General features: G+C 27.4%; 1 protein-coding gene and 2 long non-coding RNA genes across 5 annotated transcripts; 2 read left to right on the top strand and 1 right to left on the bottom strand.

The window, feature by feature from the left end:
• Positions 1–4,315, top strand: LOC114916134 (uncharacterized). Of its 2 annotated transcripts, XR_003804473.2 has the most exons (3): positions 128–670; positions 1,503–1,540; positions 2,049–4,315. It is a non-coding gene; the product is annotated as an uncharacterized LOC114916134 (long non-coding RNA). The 2 variants fall into 2 exon arrangements; XR_014433400.1 differs by lacking the exon at positions 2,049–4,315 and having other exon boundaries at positions 1–670; positions 1,503–1,780.
• A 1,974-nt stretch (positions 4,316–6,289) lies between these two features.
• On the bottom strand, positions 6,290–10,868 carry LOC109802080 (transcription factor MYB16). Of its 2 annotated transcripts, XM_020363290.2 has the most exons (4): positions 10,597–10,866; positions 10,164–10,293; positions 6,884–7,627; positions 6,290–6,730 (listed from the first exon to the last, which is right to left on the bottom strand). In XM_020363290.2, the coding sequence occupies exons 1-3, from the start codon at positions 10,727–10,729 to the stop codon at positions 6,901–6,903; spliced, it is 990 nt and encodes a 329-aa protein (XP_020218879.1). In that variant the 5' UTR covers positions 10,730–10,866; the 3' UTR covers positions 6,290–6,730; positions 6,884–6,900. The 2 variants fall into 2 exon arrangements, with proteins under 2 accessions (XP_020218879.1, XP_082929190.1); XM_083073064.1 differs by having other exon boundaries at positions 6,290–7,627; positions 10,597–10,868.
• A 4,592-nt stretch (positions 10,869–15,460) lies between these two features.
• LOC145956968 (uncharacterized) lies at positions 15,461–17,419 on the top strand. Its single transcript, XR_014433401.1, has 2 exons — positions 15,461–15,544; positions 17,201–17,419. It is a non-coding gene; the product is annotated as an uncharacterized LOC145956968 (long non-coding RNA).
• Positions 17,420–19,927: the final 2,508 nt, after the last annotated feature.

The following is a 19,927-nucleotide window of genomic DNA, read 5'->3' as shown; positions in this document are numbered from 1 at the left end:
TAATAATTAGTCAATAATCAAGTTTGGTCTCCATTTTTGTTTAAGTCTAATTTACGCTTAACTAATTATATATATCTCCTTTAATGTCTATTATTTATATATTTTATTTTGTACTATGTTTAAGTAAAAATTATATAATCAAGAAGTACCTATTTTTTACTAGTATACAAAGTTAACTATTTTAGTAAGTGTTTTTTTTCTTCTAAAAATAAGTAACTACTTAAGTAAGCTTTATGACGTTAAGTGTAAATTTTGTAAGGAAATATCCGAGAAGCTATAAGAGGCATTCAAAGTATATATTTGACAGGGATAAAATACTGATTACTGAATATATATATCAATAATTGAGGCAAACAACTTATCATGCAGTCTAATTTACATTCATGCACCAAAATTACCCAGGCTCAGTACCAATTGAACCCAATGGAGTAATTTGTACATGATGGCTAAAAATACCCAGGATTTAATTGGGTCAGATTGTGATTTAATTGATTTGGGCCCAATTGATAAATTTGGGCTGTTACTGGCGGACCCAATTACAGAGGGTACATGTTCATGCGATGCCCTAATTTCATTGCCTCGCTCCTATAAATTCAAATCCTTTTCCCCAAACTCTCGTAGTTCTGTCACCACAACTTGTTCATTACGTTCATAGCTGCTCCGAATTACGGTAAAGAAAGCTTCTTTTCTATTTTCACTAACGGGGGATAAAAATTGTGCAGTTTCATTATTTAATTCGGTACTGTTTTCTCATTAATTTGGATGCTTTTATGTCTGCCCATGTTGTACTTTCAGATGCAAAATCTGATTCTTGATTCTTTTTTTGTTTTTTCTCCTCATACACCCATATATACCTTATTCTTTTGTTATACCTTATATTAAGTCATTACTTTTTTTTCTTTTTTTTTTCAATAGTTTTGCATACTCTTATTTTTATGTGATAGTGTGTGATGGGTTGTTCTAATGCATATGGGGATTTGATTCCTTGATTTGCACTACACAAGGCTCTGTGATTTCTCAACATTATCAGTTGTCCGATCAACGTGCAAAAAATAATTTTGGGCATCGCTTTGCAGATCTGACGAACATGTTTGGGCTGCCTGTATAACCCATACATAAGTACCATGTTTTGATTTTGATTCTCAAAGTAGTTATTGGATAATTGAAGTTAGACCCAGTGTTTTGTAGTGCTTTTTTTGCTTGTTTAATTTTTTCATGAATTGGAAAGGGTTAATTAATAAAAAAAATAGTTTTTCTTCTCCTTCTTCTTCCAAGATTGGCTTTGTTTGTCTTCCTCCTTTACTCTAAGGGTTTTTCAGTTGGATGGCCAAGAAAATTCTCAAGATGGGTTGCATAGGATGTATTTATGTCAATTTTGCACTCCTACGAGGCCCCATTGCTATTTATCATTGGAAGCCTAATCTTAACGTGCATACATAAATATTGGGAATTTTGACATTATGTTTTGGCAGTTGGAATGATAATGTGTTCTGCTGTCACAGGTTCCCCTGCATCATACATTTCTGCTCTGAAATTTGTGGTATGGCCTTGAGATGAAAGGAATTTCCTATTTATATTGCACTTCAACAGTCTCCGTGATAACTGTATCATTGGATGCTTATCTAACAAATGGTTGTGTTTTTATATAACACCCAATTTTCACAAAACAAACATCTCAAGGGTGTAGTGTTCTTGTCTTATATTTTGATGTATTAGATTATTTTCTTGATCTTATATAAGACAAGAACACTTAAGTAACACTATTATTATTTTTTTCTTCTTTTCTTCGGTGTTCTATGTGAAAATTATGTTAAAAAATGGATTTAAAAAATAATTAGAAAATGAGGTGTTGATTAAGTGTTTAAGAAACAGAACTGATTTTTGCATTACATTATAAACACTTCATCTTGTCTTATTGCTTCTAGGACCCTTTACATAAACGCAAATCTTATTCTTAGGCAATATGATTTGTTTAAGTTTATTCCATTGTAATACAGTTATATTTGCACACCTACGAGGCTAATATTAGTTTTTCTGCTATCTTTCAGGTATCCCCTTACGTGTCTGCAAGTATTTTTAGTAGTATTTAACTAGTGAGGTTATGCCATCTATCACATTGGTCATAAATTCTGACCGTGCACAACACAACTACATAGAAGGCGTGAATAGTTGTAGTTCTAAATCATCAAATCCTGAAAAAATAAAATATTTTAACAATAATTCTAAATTCAAAGATCATTAAAAACATTCGTTTATAGAAAATCAGTCATAATATTTGAATATAATATTTTTGCATTTTAAATCGTAACTTAAAAGTTTTAAATCAAACTTAGAACAAAAGTGGTTCTTTATCCTGAAAATGCATAGATGTTGTTGAGTATGACTTTTGAGCTTATTAGAGACAAACCAAAAGCAAACAAAGTTAAAATCATAAAGAAAGAATGGAGACCTACAAATTCTATCTCAGTATAACTCTCGAAAGGATGTGAAAGTTAAAAATTAATCCGGAAAATGATTTGACATGTGAAAATTAAAAATTAATTTGGAAAATGATTTGTATTTAAAACTCCAGAACTTAACTAAGTACAGGTTAAAAATGAAAAAAATAATCTATGTTGTTAAGTTAACTTCTAAAAAAAAAAAATTGAGATCTTGATAAGAAAAATTTTATTCTTATCTTTTGAAAATATTTTGCAACAAAACTTCAGGAAAAAAAATGGGTTGGTATTATTTCATTGAGCTAGTGCTTAAAGGGAAATATGATTGTTTCTCAATTTGTGTTATTTTCATTATTTAAAGTAGTTAATATCTTTGACTTGTTTGGAAAATTCAAGGAGTTCTCTCGTGGTTTGTGTTTGTTAATTTTCCTGAGATATCTAAGGTGGATTTTCTCCAGTGACTAAGTAGAGTGGCGAGACTAAGTTGTCAAGTAGAGTATAAAAATCTTGTCGCATTGTAATTTGTAAGTGAAAAAAGTGTGATTAGTTAGATACCAAACCAGGATTAATCATATGATGCAATCTTCTTTTACTTTATTTTTAGTTTGATTTTATAACATTCCACTTTTTAAAATAGATTAATAATAAATTTTTCAATTAATTAATTAGAGGATAAAAATATTCTGAGTGATTTGATAAGATAATATTGAATAATTATCAAGTATTTGTTTAGATATATTAATGGTGTTAGGCTTGTTTCACATGTGAGAGAGTGAGATCATCGCTTTGAAGTGTAGGGTAATTGTTAAGTAGTAAGATTGACCTTCAATCCTTAAGTTATGTGCATATATTTGTGGGTGAGGGATTAAACTTGAACCTAGTGTAATTTGTGTAATAGATGTTTTAAATATGTTATAAATGAGTATTGATGTGGGGATTATAAAACTTGTATGTGATCATGAATCTATGAGTGCATGTGCATTCTTAGGGGAACGAATGTATCTAAAAACTTGATTAGGAGTGAATTCATAATAATTGTAAATTGCATAACTAAAATATGGATTATTTAGACTACAGGAACCTCTTTTAACGAATTAAAATCGTAGGAGTCTTATATTTGAAAAATCGCGAATTATGCAAAAAAAACTTGTTTACCTCATTAGGTGAGGAAGCCCGAAATACTTGTAGCATTATTGCCACTACGCGTGAGGGCTCCAAAGGTCCTCTAGATGCATCTCGTCGAGCACGGGGAGATCATGCAGGGCATGATTCCTTTCAAAAGCTCATGGCCTCATATGTGTCAGGTGTAGAATGTGTCTCATCAGGCATGACCTTGTTTTTGAACTTAGTTCTTATGTGTGTATGTACGAGAGAATCTATGTCCTTAAGTGATTATGTAAAGTGATTAATTAATTAGTGACAAAACGTGATGTGCTATGAATTATAAGTGATAAGTGATTATGCGTGGTAAATGCATTGAGTCTTGAATCTCATGCAGCACGTGCATTTTTTTGTGATGGGTACAATGCGGAATACATCGTTAGTAAAGATCCCCCTCTGTAAAAGCTTGGGATTAGTTCTTGGGGATAGTTTGGCTTGGAAAGCTTCAATCTCGTCCATTGTGTGCATGAAGCATATCTTACGAGACTCAACTATCCTAATGAGATCTTAGTAGTATATTCTTTGAGTGAGAGTGCTGAAATGACTTGACTTGACATGTACTCTTAGACTAAGGATGAGTATGCTTTCACTGGCACCACATACATATAGTTTAGGAGAGTCTAATCTATGTATGATCATAATATTTTGTTTGTGTTTAAATTGTGTTTTGATTGATGCCATGATGGAATGAGATATAAAATGAGTTGAAGTTATTACATCGTTTGATGAGAAAATTAATTATTGGTTTTATAAAATATTATGTATGGCTACCCAACCTTATTTTACATTGATAGCCGGAGTGAGATATGTTCTCATTCCCTTATTTTCCTAGTTGTTGTTTTATATGTGGTTGCAGGAGATGTTTCATGCTTTATGTTTTAAGAATTTTAGTTTTCTTCCCATAAAACATATCTTCTTTAAGTTTGTAATAGTTAGGCGTTATTGTAGTATTATTTGTATTTCAAATGTGATACTCTTTATCTTTACTTAAAGCTATTCCAATATCACATTTCCTTTTCATGATTATTATATTTATTTAATTATGCATGTGGAGTAGAAAGTGTCATTGATTTTATATAAACCAATTTGGGATTAATTTTTAGCCTTCATCCCCTTCTCTATTATATTCTTGACGCTTTTGGAATTCATTTGTCACACACTATTACATTTAACATCTTTAGCAATATTTGTCTACTTATATTTACTAAAATGTTATTATATAGTGATTAAATTAATAGGCTATTACAACATGTTTTTAGAAAGTTTTACTATAATAACATTTTTTTTATCTTAATATCGTTCTTTATAAGTGTCTTTCATAATTACCATATCGAGTAAAAGAATAATATATAAAAATTATATTATTCCTATTTTTAATTATTTTTTAAAATTAAAATCTCACATCGACTAAAAAAATGACACATAAAAAAAATATAATCATAGAGTGAAACTTAAGATAAATAAACTTTGATATATGATTTAGTTTTGAAAAAAAATTAGCAACATTATTAATATGTTATAAAATTTTGCTTTGGTAACATTTTAAAAAATATTATAATTAATATGTAAAATATTATTAATTTTTTTTAATAACATGGACTTTATCTTATATTAGATAAAATATTGTAAAAATATATTAGTAACATTTACTCATAATTTAACAACATTTTTTTAATTTCTTTAAAAATACATTTTATTGTAGTGATAATACTTGTACTTAATAAACAATGTAATAATTCTTGAATGTTTCTTCTTCTTTTTTTATTTTATTTTATTTTATTTTTACTTTCATGAGTAAGTTCTTATAGTTTTATGAAGTTTTTAATCAAGTAACTAATGTTAAAAATACTTTAGAAAAATTCTTATAATTTAAAAATTTTGTAATTAAATTCTTCTATATTAATGCCATTATAATTACGTTTAAATTGTATGTCTAAATTATATTTTTAGCCTTTTAAAGATCACAATATCAAATCTCTAGCTCTAAAAATATTTAATGGATTTTTCATATGACGACATGTCAAAATTGTGACATATTTTTATAACAGTGTACTTTTTTAGTGACACATATCTAAGAATTTATGGTGTAGAAAAGGAGAAAAGCATGGAAATTTCAAAATTTGTTATTTATGGAAATAACTTGTCATAATCATTTGTTTTGGTACCTTAATCAATTATCAAAAGGATATGATCAATTATTTTAGTGATATAATCATTTATTTATTCTTCGAGTTATTTAAACCTTTTATATAATATAATATACAAATTTTTAAAAAATTATTCTTAATATAATATATATATACTCATCTTTGGCTTGATTACAAAACCTCCTTAATTGACTGGCTGTTACAACCTACAAATATTAAATCCTACTTTTAAAACTCACTTGAAGTATCCCACGTGATTTCTTAAAAAAATGTTAAAGACTACTCAAAATTAAGGTCCCTACTTATGGGGTGATGTAGATGTGTTTGATTCAGACATCCATACAGATCCCCTTTTAAATTTGGTTTTCTTCTTCAGCAATTCAAATCCAAATTAATTAGTAAAAAAATAAAATAAAATTCTACACTGCTTTTGTAACTTATATATATACAGACTACAGCCAAGCAAATGAATTGAGATGAGCCAAATATATACAATGAATTGAATGTTTTGAAAAGTAGATTGCGACATAAAACCAACAGCAATAAAGTCCATACTAAATGCTTCTATTATTGGATATTGCTTGTATACAGTATAAAACAAAAAGGAAATTACTATAGAGTACACACTACTCTATCCATTATCATCTGTCTCTCTACACAAACATATCCTCAACCAGGAAACATACGTAGAAATCAAGACAAATCCAAAACAAATTAATTAATGATATGAACATTTGATGATGCACGGAAGCGACACGTACTTAATTATCTTTCTAAGCTCGCTTCTTAATTATGGCAACACTCTGATGAAGAAAACCAATGGCCTTCTGATTTCGTTTAATTTGATGGAGATGCAGCAAACTCAAACACTTCCAACACAACAATGGACCCTTGATTCGGTCTTCGTACCTTTGAAAATTTGTATTTATTTCTCTCTCTCTCTCTCTATGTGTATTGTAAACAAGCCCCGCGTATTTATAATATCTAGCAGAGAGATGACACTAAAAATTAAAATGCCACATTTGAATTCAACTCATTCTCATAACTATTTGTCAAAGAATTAAAATAAGAAGGTAACCTGCTTTGAAAGTTAAAAGCAACTTATAGTTTATCCCAAAAGATTGGGTGATTATTTACCTTGCCATGCAACCGAATCAGAACATGGGTGAATCTGAAGGAGAAGAATAATTCATCAAATTAATGATGTTGTTCCAGTAGTGCTTGTTATTATCTTCATATAAGTCAGCGCCACCATGATTGCAGTGATGAGAATTAGTAATATTAGAGTCCCTTTCAGTCCGGTCAGCGTTGTTAGTATTGAGCAAAAGGGTAGTAAATCCCTCCACATGTACATGAGCATGTGCATGTGCAGTACTAGCACTGGTCATTGTCATCGTCAAGTCATGCAAACTAGACGTGAAAGGCATTGAATTCTCCATTTCATCTTTGTATTCTCCCATGTTTGTTGAGCCTTTCCACTCTTCTTCTTCCTTCACATTGAAATCAACCACACTGCTCATAATTGTGGTTGCATTGTTCTCAGATAACGTGGACGTGGAGGACTCATCGAGGTCACTAACCCTAGTTGCAATAGCATGATGTGAGGGTGGAAGTGGTAGTGTTGAAGCTGAAGTGCGTAGTTTAGATTCTCTGACCAACCTTGCTTCGGCTTCGAGCCTAGCACTCTCCCACTGAGCCATGTGGCTGAGGTTGGCGGCACTCTTGGAATGGGCCTCGGTGGAGAGAAGGGCATCGTTCTTGGGCTTGTGGGTGACTGGGTCGATGCCCATTTTGTCTAACCTTTTCTTCAGATGCGTGTTCCAGTAGTTCTTGATCTCGTTATCTGTTCTCTTTGGCAAATGTGTGGCTATTGCAGACCACCTACAACACACCCACCCATCTCATAAGAATCAATCATTATTCAAGCCCTAGCTCTCATTCATATACTACTCATGATTGAATATTGTTAAGCTCAGGTTCACCTTTGCCAAGGGTGAACTTATTATTTAATGTCTTGTAATAGTTTTATACCATGACAAGAATGGAAATAAATATGTTACAATTTTATAAAAATCAAGATTATAAAAATATGTGTTTTTAAGGTTTAATCCAACATTTTTAATGATAATTTTTTTTAGAAAAATATATTTTTCCATAATATCTTTAAATAAGACGTATGTTTATTTTTTTTAATAAACTTATTAGTTTGTCTCTTTGTGTATGTTAAGATGTTTAATATTAAAAAATATATAATCGTAATAGAGTGTGACAAACATAATATAATAATTGTACTAAAAAATATTTTTTTTTATTTAAATAGAATCAATCTGTTAGGTTTTTTTTAATTGACCCAAAGTACTTAACATTTTTAAATGAATAAGCTTTAATAAAAGTCTTTTTTTTTCCATATTGTTTAGTCAAACTTGTGTCTAATGTAAGTTAATTCAAAAGTTTTTTCTTGAGCGACTTATAACTCGTTTTCTATCCCTAGTAACGATGTATAGACACTAGTGTATATTCCAAATACTTAATTAATAAATCTTATTTTCCCTGTATCTCTATGTGTCTCATAAAATGATAAATAAATTTATATCATGAGTAATATTTGAATCCATTATGACATTGATGAGAAATGTCTGATTTGATCATATACTGATATAAATATGGGTAATATTCAATTTATTTAAATTAAGTATGGAAATGCAGATGAGTATATACTATCCATCCCGTACTTGTTCTTAATTTCATCATTTCTTTAAATTTTTAAAAATTTAATTTTAAAAAAAAAATTACTTAAAATTTATGTAATTCTTACTCTATTTTAAACTTATGTTAAATGAAACTTAATTGCAATTTTATAATTGTTACTCTATGTTAAAATTCTTGTTTTTTAATATTCAATATCCAATGAAGAAAATGATAGGATATACATTTCATACTCATCAAATATGAGAACAAAGATGACTATAAAATACGAACTCAAAAACCAAGACAACAATATTAAAACTTGCACACGGTTCTATCTTGTTGTCATCTCTAGTCACATACCTCTCATTTCCTCTCTCTCTACTTTTATCACACTATATTACTTATTACATCTACATTTCTTTTTCTTTTTCTTTCTCTTTCAAGGTTTATATAAGCATTCAGTGTCTAGGGATCATTTTTTTAGAATATATAATAATAATAATAATAATAATAATAATTTTATAAAAAAAAACCTATACTAAAATTGTTTAAATATTTTTAATTACAATGTTACATTACAACTTTTTAAAGAATATTATTAGAGAATAAAACAAAAAGATATAATTAATACTATATTAAAAAATTAAAATGACATTTTTTCCCTATATAACACTTATTATGAAATAGAAAAATATTGTTAAAAACATTTTTCCTAACACACTTATATTATTTAAAGTTTATTAAAATTACAAAATTATGAGATATAAGATCTATAAAATTTTATGATTTTTAATAAATTTAAATTAATGATAGAAGAGTGTGTGTGTGTAAAATTGCCGCTAATATTTTTTTATAATAAATTTTATGATTTTGAATAAATTTAAAGTAATGGAATATAATGTATATCTTGTAAGATCTTAAAGGCGCATGACGACATTTCGAAGTTAGAAATAACATTGATGGACCATTGATTTAGCTTGGGGAAGAAGAAGATCCCTTTGTTGCGGTTAAGGGACCATCTTGAATAAACTATTGCGTTGTCAGGGAGTAAATTTATGAACATGACAGAGAGCACAATTAAAGTTATGAGTGTTGGAAATGGTGGGATAGCATATGTGGTTAGAGAAATTGAGATGCCCTCGCATTTAAGACTTTCTGCACATTGGAAAAGCAAATCCCTAAATTACTGAAACATTTAGTAATTAAGTGCGTTTTTGCAAGAACACAATGGAGGTGTCAAATTAGCAATAATCCCATACATTGTAGTAATTTTCAAAAATTAGATTATTTAATTTTACGGGAGCAAGGGAAAGATATATATCACTGTTTCTCTATGAAAGTTTTCAGCACTATATATGAAAGAATTGTGAGTTCAAAAACGATGAAAATTAATAATCAAATGAAACCCCATTAAACATCCAAGCTCAAAATCTTGAAGACTTGGTACATGAAGAATATTTTTTTTAAGAAATGGAAAGTTTGGATTTAGAAGAATGTTATAACCTACTACCCAAAATATAAAATATACAAAAGAATCCTCTGTTACCCTAAAAATTTTAAGAATTTTGGTACTATCAGTAAGAAACTCTCTTTTCTTCTTTTTCTTAATGTGCTAAAATTTGTTTAGCTATTAACCAAAAACCAACTATACATATATCCCAAAACTTCTAGATTTTTCCAGATATGATAATAGTAATACAGATAGATTTCATGATTAAAGATACCAAACCTGTTCCCTAAGAGTGCATGGAGTTGAATGATGGTTTGTTCTTCTTGCATACTGAACTTTCCCCTCTTAATATCAGGCCTTAGATAATTAGTCCATCTCAATCTGCAACTCTTGCCACACCTCTGAAGTCCTGAACACAGTATATATTCAGCATCTTCATTAATTACTTCACAATAGTACTCAACAACACCGAAAATTTTACTTTATTTAGATAAACTTTTCCAGAAATAATTTACAAAGAAAAAAAATAAAATAAATTTCTTGATAAATAAAGACTAATTGATGCATAAGTTAAAGATAACATTTTAAAAAATTAGTAAGAAAGAGTTTTTACAAATTAGTTTAACTAATCTTAATTTAAGAAAATAGTTATTTTCCTTGTTATTTTTGTGTTGTAGAAGGAGAATTTACTCTAAGATGAAGACAAGATTACCAGCGTTTGCTGGGAAAGCACGCCAGCTTCCATGACCATGTTGTTCAATATAAGCCAAGAGCTTCTGATCTTCTTCTGGCGTCCAGGGTCCTTTCTTTAAACCCACCTTGTCACAGCATGGTGATCGCCCCATTTTTGGAGAAAGTGGTAAAGAGTGTGATGGATTTATAAGGCACAAGAGGAAAGAGAGAAAGATAATGGAGAAAGAAGAAGGTCAGCGGCATAAATAATGGGACGAGAAACTAACTTGACACAGTCATCGACTAGAATACCCTTCATATTACCTACAACTCATTTATGAAAATTCAATGGTTCCATTGTCTTTTCCTAGTGTATGGGGTAGAATTTTAAACCTATTCACAGCTTTCAGCTACCAAGTTATTGCCGTATTTTTTTTAGTGACACGTCACTGAGAATTTATGGCTTAGTTAAGGATGAATTTTAATTATTTATCCAAAAAAACTTATATATTATAATCACCATAGATTTATATATAAGAAAAAAATATAAATTTTTTGAATCAAAATATAAACTAAATTTAATCAAGTCAATTTTCTTTAATATTTTTAATCTATAAATACTTATATGATAATAAATGAAAACAATATTATCATGAATGTGTTTAAAAATACTTTAGGAAATGTAATCTATATTTTCTATGAAATTGTAAAAAAGTAATAAAATTTTTTGTAAGAAAAAAAATTATACATTTTTTATTCTTAAATATAAGTAAATTTAACTACTATTACATCATTTAATGATTTTTTTTCTAAAATATCTCTCATTTTATGTATAACCTTTCAATTGCATTACTTCTTTTAAATATTTATAAAGATAATTTATGAAAAATCTTATGAAGGTAATAAAGTTTAATACAAATAACCAACTTTCTTAATATGCGTAAAATAATTTTTTTGTTTATGATAAAGAATAGTGGGAGTATAATATTATAAATATGATCTTCATGCCACAATGATTACGATTTATAAAATTTCTCCACCCAAATTAAAGAGAAATAATATAAACGTGTACCTTTATTATATAATTTTACTAAAATAACTCGGTCTCTAAATAAATGCATTACTTTAAATTGTAATTGTTAAATAATTTATGAGGAGATAAATTATAAAAAATTTAATTAATATTACATTCAAAAGTGAGAACATTAATTCTTTTGGTAAGTTTTTCAAATGTTAAAATTGTAATATTGTGAGATAAAGAAAATATTATGAATATTGTAATGTTATTGTTTGATTATAAATATTTAATGAATTTTTATTACATATATTATATTAAATTAAAATTTTAATTATAATCTTTGGGAGAAACTTTTATTTATTCATAAATCACATGGTCCTTAACTAATTTTCACATAACATATAATATCAAGTGTGATATTAAATTTTTCTCGTAGATTGTAAAACTTAAATATTCTCTCTATTATAATAAAAAAAATATTTTTATTTTTAAATATAAACAAATTTTAACTATTTTTATCTTATTTAATGATATTTTCATTAAAATATCCTTAAATGTATGAAATTTCACTACTTATTTTGACATTTATAACAAGAAAAATTTAAGAAAAATATTATAAGATTAATAAAATTTAATACAAATAACTAATTTCTTTAATATATAATTTTTTTTACTTGTTAATAGAGAGCAGAAAGAATATATAATATTTAGTAATTAAATGTGATCATAAACATTTAATAGTTCTAAATCATTTAATAATTTTTTAATCAGAAAACAACATCAACATTATTTATGATATTACATATATAAGTTTTATTCTTATCTATTTTGGAGATATATACTTGCCTTGCCTAAATGAATAATATATAAAATTATGAATGAGTTCGTGATTATTGGGAAAAAATAAAAACGTCCTCATGATTATTTTTTTTTAAAATGTTGGCAACGATCGATCGTACGATTGGTTAAGAAACGTATTGGAAAAAAAAAAAAAAAAAAAAAAAACCTTTTGAGGGGGACCAACGAAAACACACTACTCACGACTCACGAGTCTAATAATAATTTCAATATTTGGAGTCCTATGTAAAAAGATTACCACTAACATTAAGATAGATAGGATCTCGATCTTAGTCCTGAAATAGATACACGCGTTTTTATCAACAGTTACATGTCTTGCGAAGGTAAGGATTGTTGGCCATGATCTAATTCAAAGGTATACATTTTGTGATTAAGTATGAACTCATTTTCTTACTAATTTAGTTCTTATATTCTTCTTAAAATTTTCTTTATTTTGTTTTCTCTTTTTCATTACACATTATCAATTATATATAATATTAACATTAATTGACACAAGTAGTTACAGTTTGTATCTTTTAATTAAGTTGTCAAGAATTTTAATTAAGTTGTCAAAATTTCAAATCTTAACCTTGAATATAAAATAAATTATATTAAAATTAAAGAAAAATATCTACTTATATATCCTCATAATCTTTGACAGAGATTAATTACTACTTCTAATAATAATCATAATAATCAATCTATGAACTTTATGTACACTTGATTTGTCTTTAATTAAAGTTTTGTTTACATCAAACTATCTTTGCGTTTTATTTTAATTAGTTGGACGAAATATTGTTGACCAAAAAAAAAATTGTCCGTACAGATGCTAGATCAGTGGAGCGTTGAAAGCAATGAAGTGTTTCTATTTTCTAGGCAGCGACGGAATCCATTAGAGGTTGACGGAAACCTACCGAAAGAACAAAGAACAGTTTCTTCCAGTTTGGATTTTTGAATGTTTTGTGTTACTTTAATGATCAAGAAAATAGTGACCTAGCTAGCGAATTATTCATGTGTGTGATGTTAATAGAAGACGCTTTTGCATGCAAAATATTTGGAACTCATTCTAATATTTCCCTCACGACTCTTCCTTTATTGGATTATCGAGTTTATGAATATTGAGTAGGACTTCTGGAAGAGCTCATCTTTTCTACGTTTTGTGTCGTATATTAATTGAAATAAAACACTATTATTAAATAACAAACAATATATTAAAAAAACAAAATATGAAGCTAGCTAAATAGAGAGATGCACTACATAATTTGGTTGATTGGCTCTTTTAGGTATGAAGGCTTAATTTGGATGGAGAAATAAAACTTATTTCTAATTTTTATATCTTAAAAGGAATAAATGCCTAACTATATATATAGAAGATATTCTTGATGTACACCAAAAACTTTAGTTATGTTGACAAAGTTCATCAGGTCACCGAATCACATTATATCATTTTTCGCCTTAATTAATTTTACAGGTTATGTTCACTAAATTTCTTTAGATACTAAGGATACAAAAAAGTCGAGTATGAAATGATTCTAAACATTAAAGTTTAGAGCGCCTTTGATCCTCAAATATGATAGAATAAATTTATAAAATAGAATAAGGTCAAAATAACTTTAATCTTATCTATATATTATTTAGTACATTTAATAACAAACCATATAATAATGATAAGATAAAATATAAATTATGATTATTCAATGACAAAATTATTGTTTCATTAAAATTATATATAATTTTTTAAAAAAGTAATTTATTATTTTTATTTTTTAAAATAAAAAATTGTAAATATATAAATTTGAATAAATTAAACAAAATCAAGTTTTATTTATATAGTAACTTTTCTTAAAATTATGAAAAAGTTATTAAATTTTTAAAATTATAATTAATATTCAAATATTTTCTTTATATGATATTTGAACAATAATTAATTAATTTTAAAATTTAATTAATAATATACTTTAAATTTAAATATCAAAATTTAACTTTTATATATATTGTTGTATATATTATGCAATGTTATATTATATAATGTAGTATGATATATTATGTAGCATTGTAATATGTAATATATTAATTATATAACATATCATAATATTGAGAGAACTTATTTTATTATTCAGCTTTCTTATATGATAAAAAAAATATGTTAGACTAACAAAATAGGATAAGGGTATAATTATTAATTATATCCTCATCAAACAAGAATTAAAAAAAAAAATTTATTGTAATTGTTAAACGAGTCTTTAATAAATATATTGTTCATGTAAAATTTTTTACACTATTAACAAATTGCGTAGAAGTTGTTTATAATATTTTTTTTAATGAATATAAGAAATTTACCATATTATATATATAAATATACTTTACAGATTTTACATATATGGAGTATACTATAATGAATTTCATTTATTATTTTAATTTTAATTCATAATTATAATTCTCACTTTTTCATAAAAGAAATATTTATAACGTGATATATTAATAAAAGAAGAACGTCTCGTGGCTACGAGAACGGTGTATTATTACTTTTAGGCCCAATTGTAATTACTAGCTGAACACTTCAGGTTGCTAAAAAGTGGAGGCATACCCATTCTCATAATCTCTTTTATTGTTGCATTAATTTATGTCCATTAGTTGTCAAATATCACATAAAAATGGTCCCAATCCAAAAGTATCTTTTATTAAATGAGCAACATTTGATATAGCATTAGGATTAATTAGGATGAGATGCGATGTGCAGGCCTATACTTACTGAGTAATGATGTACTATTCTCTTATAAAATATTTTTTTATTAACCGGTGACTATTATTAATCTTTTTTATTAACCATTTATAATAAATTTAATAAAAATATTTATGTTGCAATATCCTATAATTTTTAGAATAAATTAATAAAAATTTAATGTAGAACATAAATTATTGAACAGAGTACTTAGACTTACTTCTCCTTATATATATATATATATATATATATATATATATATATATATATATATATATATATATATATATATATATATATATAAAAGTAAGGTTAGGGTTGTCACACATTAATTAACACACGCTCTTATGATCTGAAAAGGAAAGAGAGCTAGAGGCAGCTAGAGACAACCTCGGAGATCCACATCACGAGGTAAGGGAAGAGTGAGAGTCTCACTTTGGGTGTGGGTTATTTGTTGGTAGCAGGATTGACTTCCAATCCCGTCTTGTTTGTGTTGATGCATGAGGGAGTAATTCCAATCTTGATTGTAATTGTAAATCAATATTATATGTGGATTCTGATGTAATCTTTTTATGTTAATAGATAACAATTTTGTTTCTTATTTGTGCACTTGTCTTTGTTTGTGAATCTATGAGTACTTATGGATTCTCAAGGGAACCTTAATCGGGACAAAACAAATTATTGTAGAAATATATGTGAATAGGAAACTTGTAGAGTATGACAATTAACTATGCTATGTACTCCCCTAACACTAAATAAATTTGTGAAAACATGTTTTACAAACCATTTGTGCATCACTCGTATTTTATGCAAAAGAGACCTTATTGATACTGTGTTGGGCGCTACATGAGGCCATCAGGTGCGATGAGGGAGAAAAAGTGTGGATTACACTCTATGACATTCATGTTAGGTGTGGGATGGATCACTTTGGGTGTGAAAGCCATAAAGTGCTCTTTGTGATGATCACGTCGAGCATGTGAGGAATCATGTTGGGTGTAGGAGCGCTCTAGTGAACTCCCTATTGTAAATTCATCGAGCATTGAGATCAAGGTTGCATCAAGCGTGACCTTCCAATGATAAATTAAATTACTCTTTATTTGAACCACATTGGGCACAAGGTGTTCACCACCAAGTGTCACCCTATTCCCGTGCCTGAAATGCATACAATTGTTTGATGAATTAGAATTATTGGATATATGAACTGTTTGAACTAATTAATTATGTTGGGTGAAGTATGTTTAATTAATTAAGAATATTGTGTGGAATTTTAATGATATAAATATATGTGTTTTTTACTAAAGTGATTCTTGATATTATGCGAGAAACGTGATGAATCATGTGATAAGTCTAGGTCTAACTTAACAAGGTAAAAGTCTAGGTAATCGTGGTCTTAAGTTGTGTATGTGATAATGAATAACTTGATATGAATATGCATCGAGTCTTGTATGACATGCATCATGTGTATAATGTGTTTCTGTGATAGGCATAATACAAAATACGTTGTCATGGAAAATCTCCATTGTGTAAAAACTTTGAGAATCATGATCTTGGGGATGATTAGGTTTGGGAGCCCTAGTCTCGCCCTTTATGTGAATAGGGTGAAATTTGTTCGACATAGCTATCCTGACACACCACAAGTATATATCCTCCTAGTGTAGAATGATATGATTGTGTCCCGATATGTTCTCCTAGGCTACTCAACCTTCAAGTCGGGATAAGAGATTTTACTGGTACCACATGCATATAGTTTAGAGAGTCTTGTTTGTTGCATTATTATAACATCCTTATTGACTATGAATTATGAATTTGATCAATGATGAGATGTGTGATATAAACATTGTTGTATCTTGAGGATTAATTGTAAACATACATATGTTTTTTTAATTATATCTTGGTTAATTACAAACTACGAATGCAAATAATATTGAATGTATAGAATAATTATTGTTATTATTATATAACTGTTGTTATCTGTGTGTGGCTACTCGATCATAGTTTATATTGGTAGTCAGAGTGAGATGTTTCTTACTACATTTTTTTGTGGTTTGTTTTGATGTATGACTGCAGGTGAATTGAATTATGATAATGATGGAGGAGAGGTTTAAATGTTACACTAAGAATGCTTTGATAGAATGTAATATTGAGACAATAGATAGGAAATTATTTTCTACTAGTACTTGCATTAGTAATTTGGATTCTAATAGTTTGCTTTTTTTTAGTATCAAGTTTGATTTTATTGTAATCAATTTCAAAATTGGTTTTATTTATTGTTGAGTTATAGTGTAATATGATACTTCTACTTAGAGATCTTTAATTTATTTAATAAGATTATTTAAAAATTCTTGTTATATTTATTGATCATGAATGTGAAATAGAGGGTGTCTCATATACTATAATATATTAAGTATGCTATTGTGATAATTTTTAATTAACTATCATGATCGATCTCTTTCGCTCTTTATAAAATAAGATTTTGAAATATTTCTACAAGTTTTGATTCTTTGGCCAATTATAAAATTAATCTTGTCTATGACTTAGTTATACATAAAATTCTTTGTCTCTAAGAATGTGTTTTGTGAGAGAATCAAACTCAAGTTTTATTTTTCAAGTTTAACATATATAGTCAACTTCAGTATGAAATTGAATTATTTTTAAATTAAACACTCAATTTTTCTTTAAGAATGTGTTCTCTTATACCTTTTGAGAACATTATCGACATGTTGACTGACTTGTTAGTCATTTGTCAACCGACATGGATAATTTTAGATTTATTTTACAACCATTGTTTTTTTGCCCTATGACTTGAGATTGGTGGCAATGTGCCAAACTGACCTATTGACCAACTTGTATAGTTGAATGATAATTGAATAATCTTTTAATAATTGATTTCAATAGAAACATGTGACTATTTAGGGTAATCTTTTCTAATTGATAGGATCCATGTTAGTTTTTCACGAGCTTAAAATTTATTGGACTTAATCACTTATCTCAATTACCAAAAAAATATGATAAAGAGGTTTTGGCTAGATAGCGGAAGAAAATCGTCTTCAAGATGAAGGGGAAAAAAGATTTACATAAAAAGCATGAAAACTAAAGAAAAGATGGAGATTCTTCTTCATCTTCGTTCCTTGAATGCTTCGGTTGATAGTATTTTTACTATCGAAATAAAAGTTGATTATCTTGAACTTCATTTTCCTCTTAAAGCATCTAATTGCCATATTATTAAGGGAGGGGAATCACATGAACTAAATAGGCATCCACAAGAGCCCCATGATGATAGTCACTTTGTTAAACCCGTAAAAGGAGACAGTTCTATTCGTGGGGATAACCATGAGGTTCATTGAAGAACTCCCCCATTAACAATTGAAGGTGGAGAACATTTTCGAAATTTGGGAGGTGCAGGGGCAATTTATGGGAGTGGGGCTGTAGGGTTAGGGCATCTTGAATGATTTGGTGCTGAAAAGACAAAATAAGGGTCCCCTCATGAAAAATAAAGGGCTAAAATAGAAAACATGTATAAATGTGTGAAGGAAAGGTCTCTTGTTGCATTGGCCATATGAGGGACAATGGGGACACACTCTTAAATTTTCCTTCATCACTGCCAGCTCTAGTATTCTAATATGGTCCACTGTAGTTTTATTGATCCTGTTAAATCATCAGTGCCCATTACACTTGCCTAAAAGATACGTGCTTAATATCTCACAAAAAAATGTAAATCAAAAAGTTACAAGTAGGAGTTCAGACCTATCATAAAGATTAATTTAAGGCTAATTAATAATACAGTATGGACAATAAATAGTAAAATCAATCGAGTTTATTAGGCATGTATTTTTAGTGTAATTTTTTGTTAATTTGTATACGCACTAATAATACATATATTAGTCAAATTATTTCGTGGTTAGTGCATTAAACGTACATAGTAGCACAGTTTTATTGTACAATAGTATAAGTTTAATTAATTAAGCTTAAAAGATGTCTAATTGTAGCAATTAATAATTATTTCGTGGTTAGTGTCTTAATAATTTTTGTGCAGTAGCAATTAAGTTCTATAATTGGAACTCCTAGGATTAGTCTAGTGATGGAGATTAAGTAATATGTATAGGATTTTAAATTTAATATAATTAAGGATTTCTTTTGCACTTAAACAATTTAATTTATTATCAGAAAAAAATTAGATTTTCCGTTAATTTAGCATTCAATTTTTAACAAAAAATTAATAATAGTAAACAATTTAAAAATAAGACATGATATTTTATTAAGTTCCATTTTACAACAAAAAGAATTTTTAGTAATATTTAAAAAAAATTATATAATTTTATATAAATATTATTACTTTACTTTTACAATATCTTAATAAATGTTGTATATAGTCTACGTCATAATATATATATATATATATATATATATATATAAATTTGTTTATTGTATATAATAATATTTTTTATTTTATATAATTAAAATTTAAATAATAAATAAATAAAATTAATATACAACTTATATTATTACTAATTCATAATAAATAGATGTATTTAATCAAGTATATAAATTTTATATTTATGACGAACAATTTAAATTATAATATAAAATTATTTTTAACTATTTATAATTTTAAAAAATATTAAATTTTAGTGATAAAGACAAAAGATGGTATAGTGAAAGAGATTTACGATAAAAAAAATTACATAAAAGATAGAAAGAAATATAGTTTGAAATGAATGATTGAGAGAGATTTTTTTACCATTGTTGAAATAATGCATAAAGTATAACTATAAATAACAATAATAACAAGTATTT

The sequence above is a fragment of the Cajanus cajan genome, chromosome 4 (genome assembly GCF_000230855.2).
Source record: "Cajanus cajan strain Asha chromosome 4, NIPB_CcT2T_4, whole genome shotgun sequence".
Taxonomy (NCBI): domain Eukaryota; kingdom Viridiplantae; phylum Streptophyta; class Magnoliopsida; order Fabales; family Fabaceae; genus Cajanus; species Cajanus cajan.
This window is presented reverse-complemented; position numbering and strand designations above follow the sequence as displayed.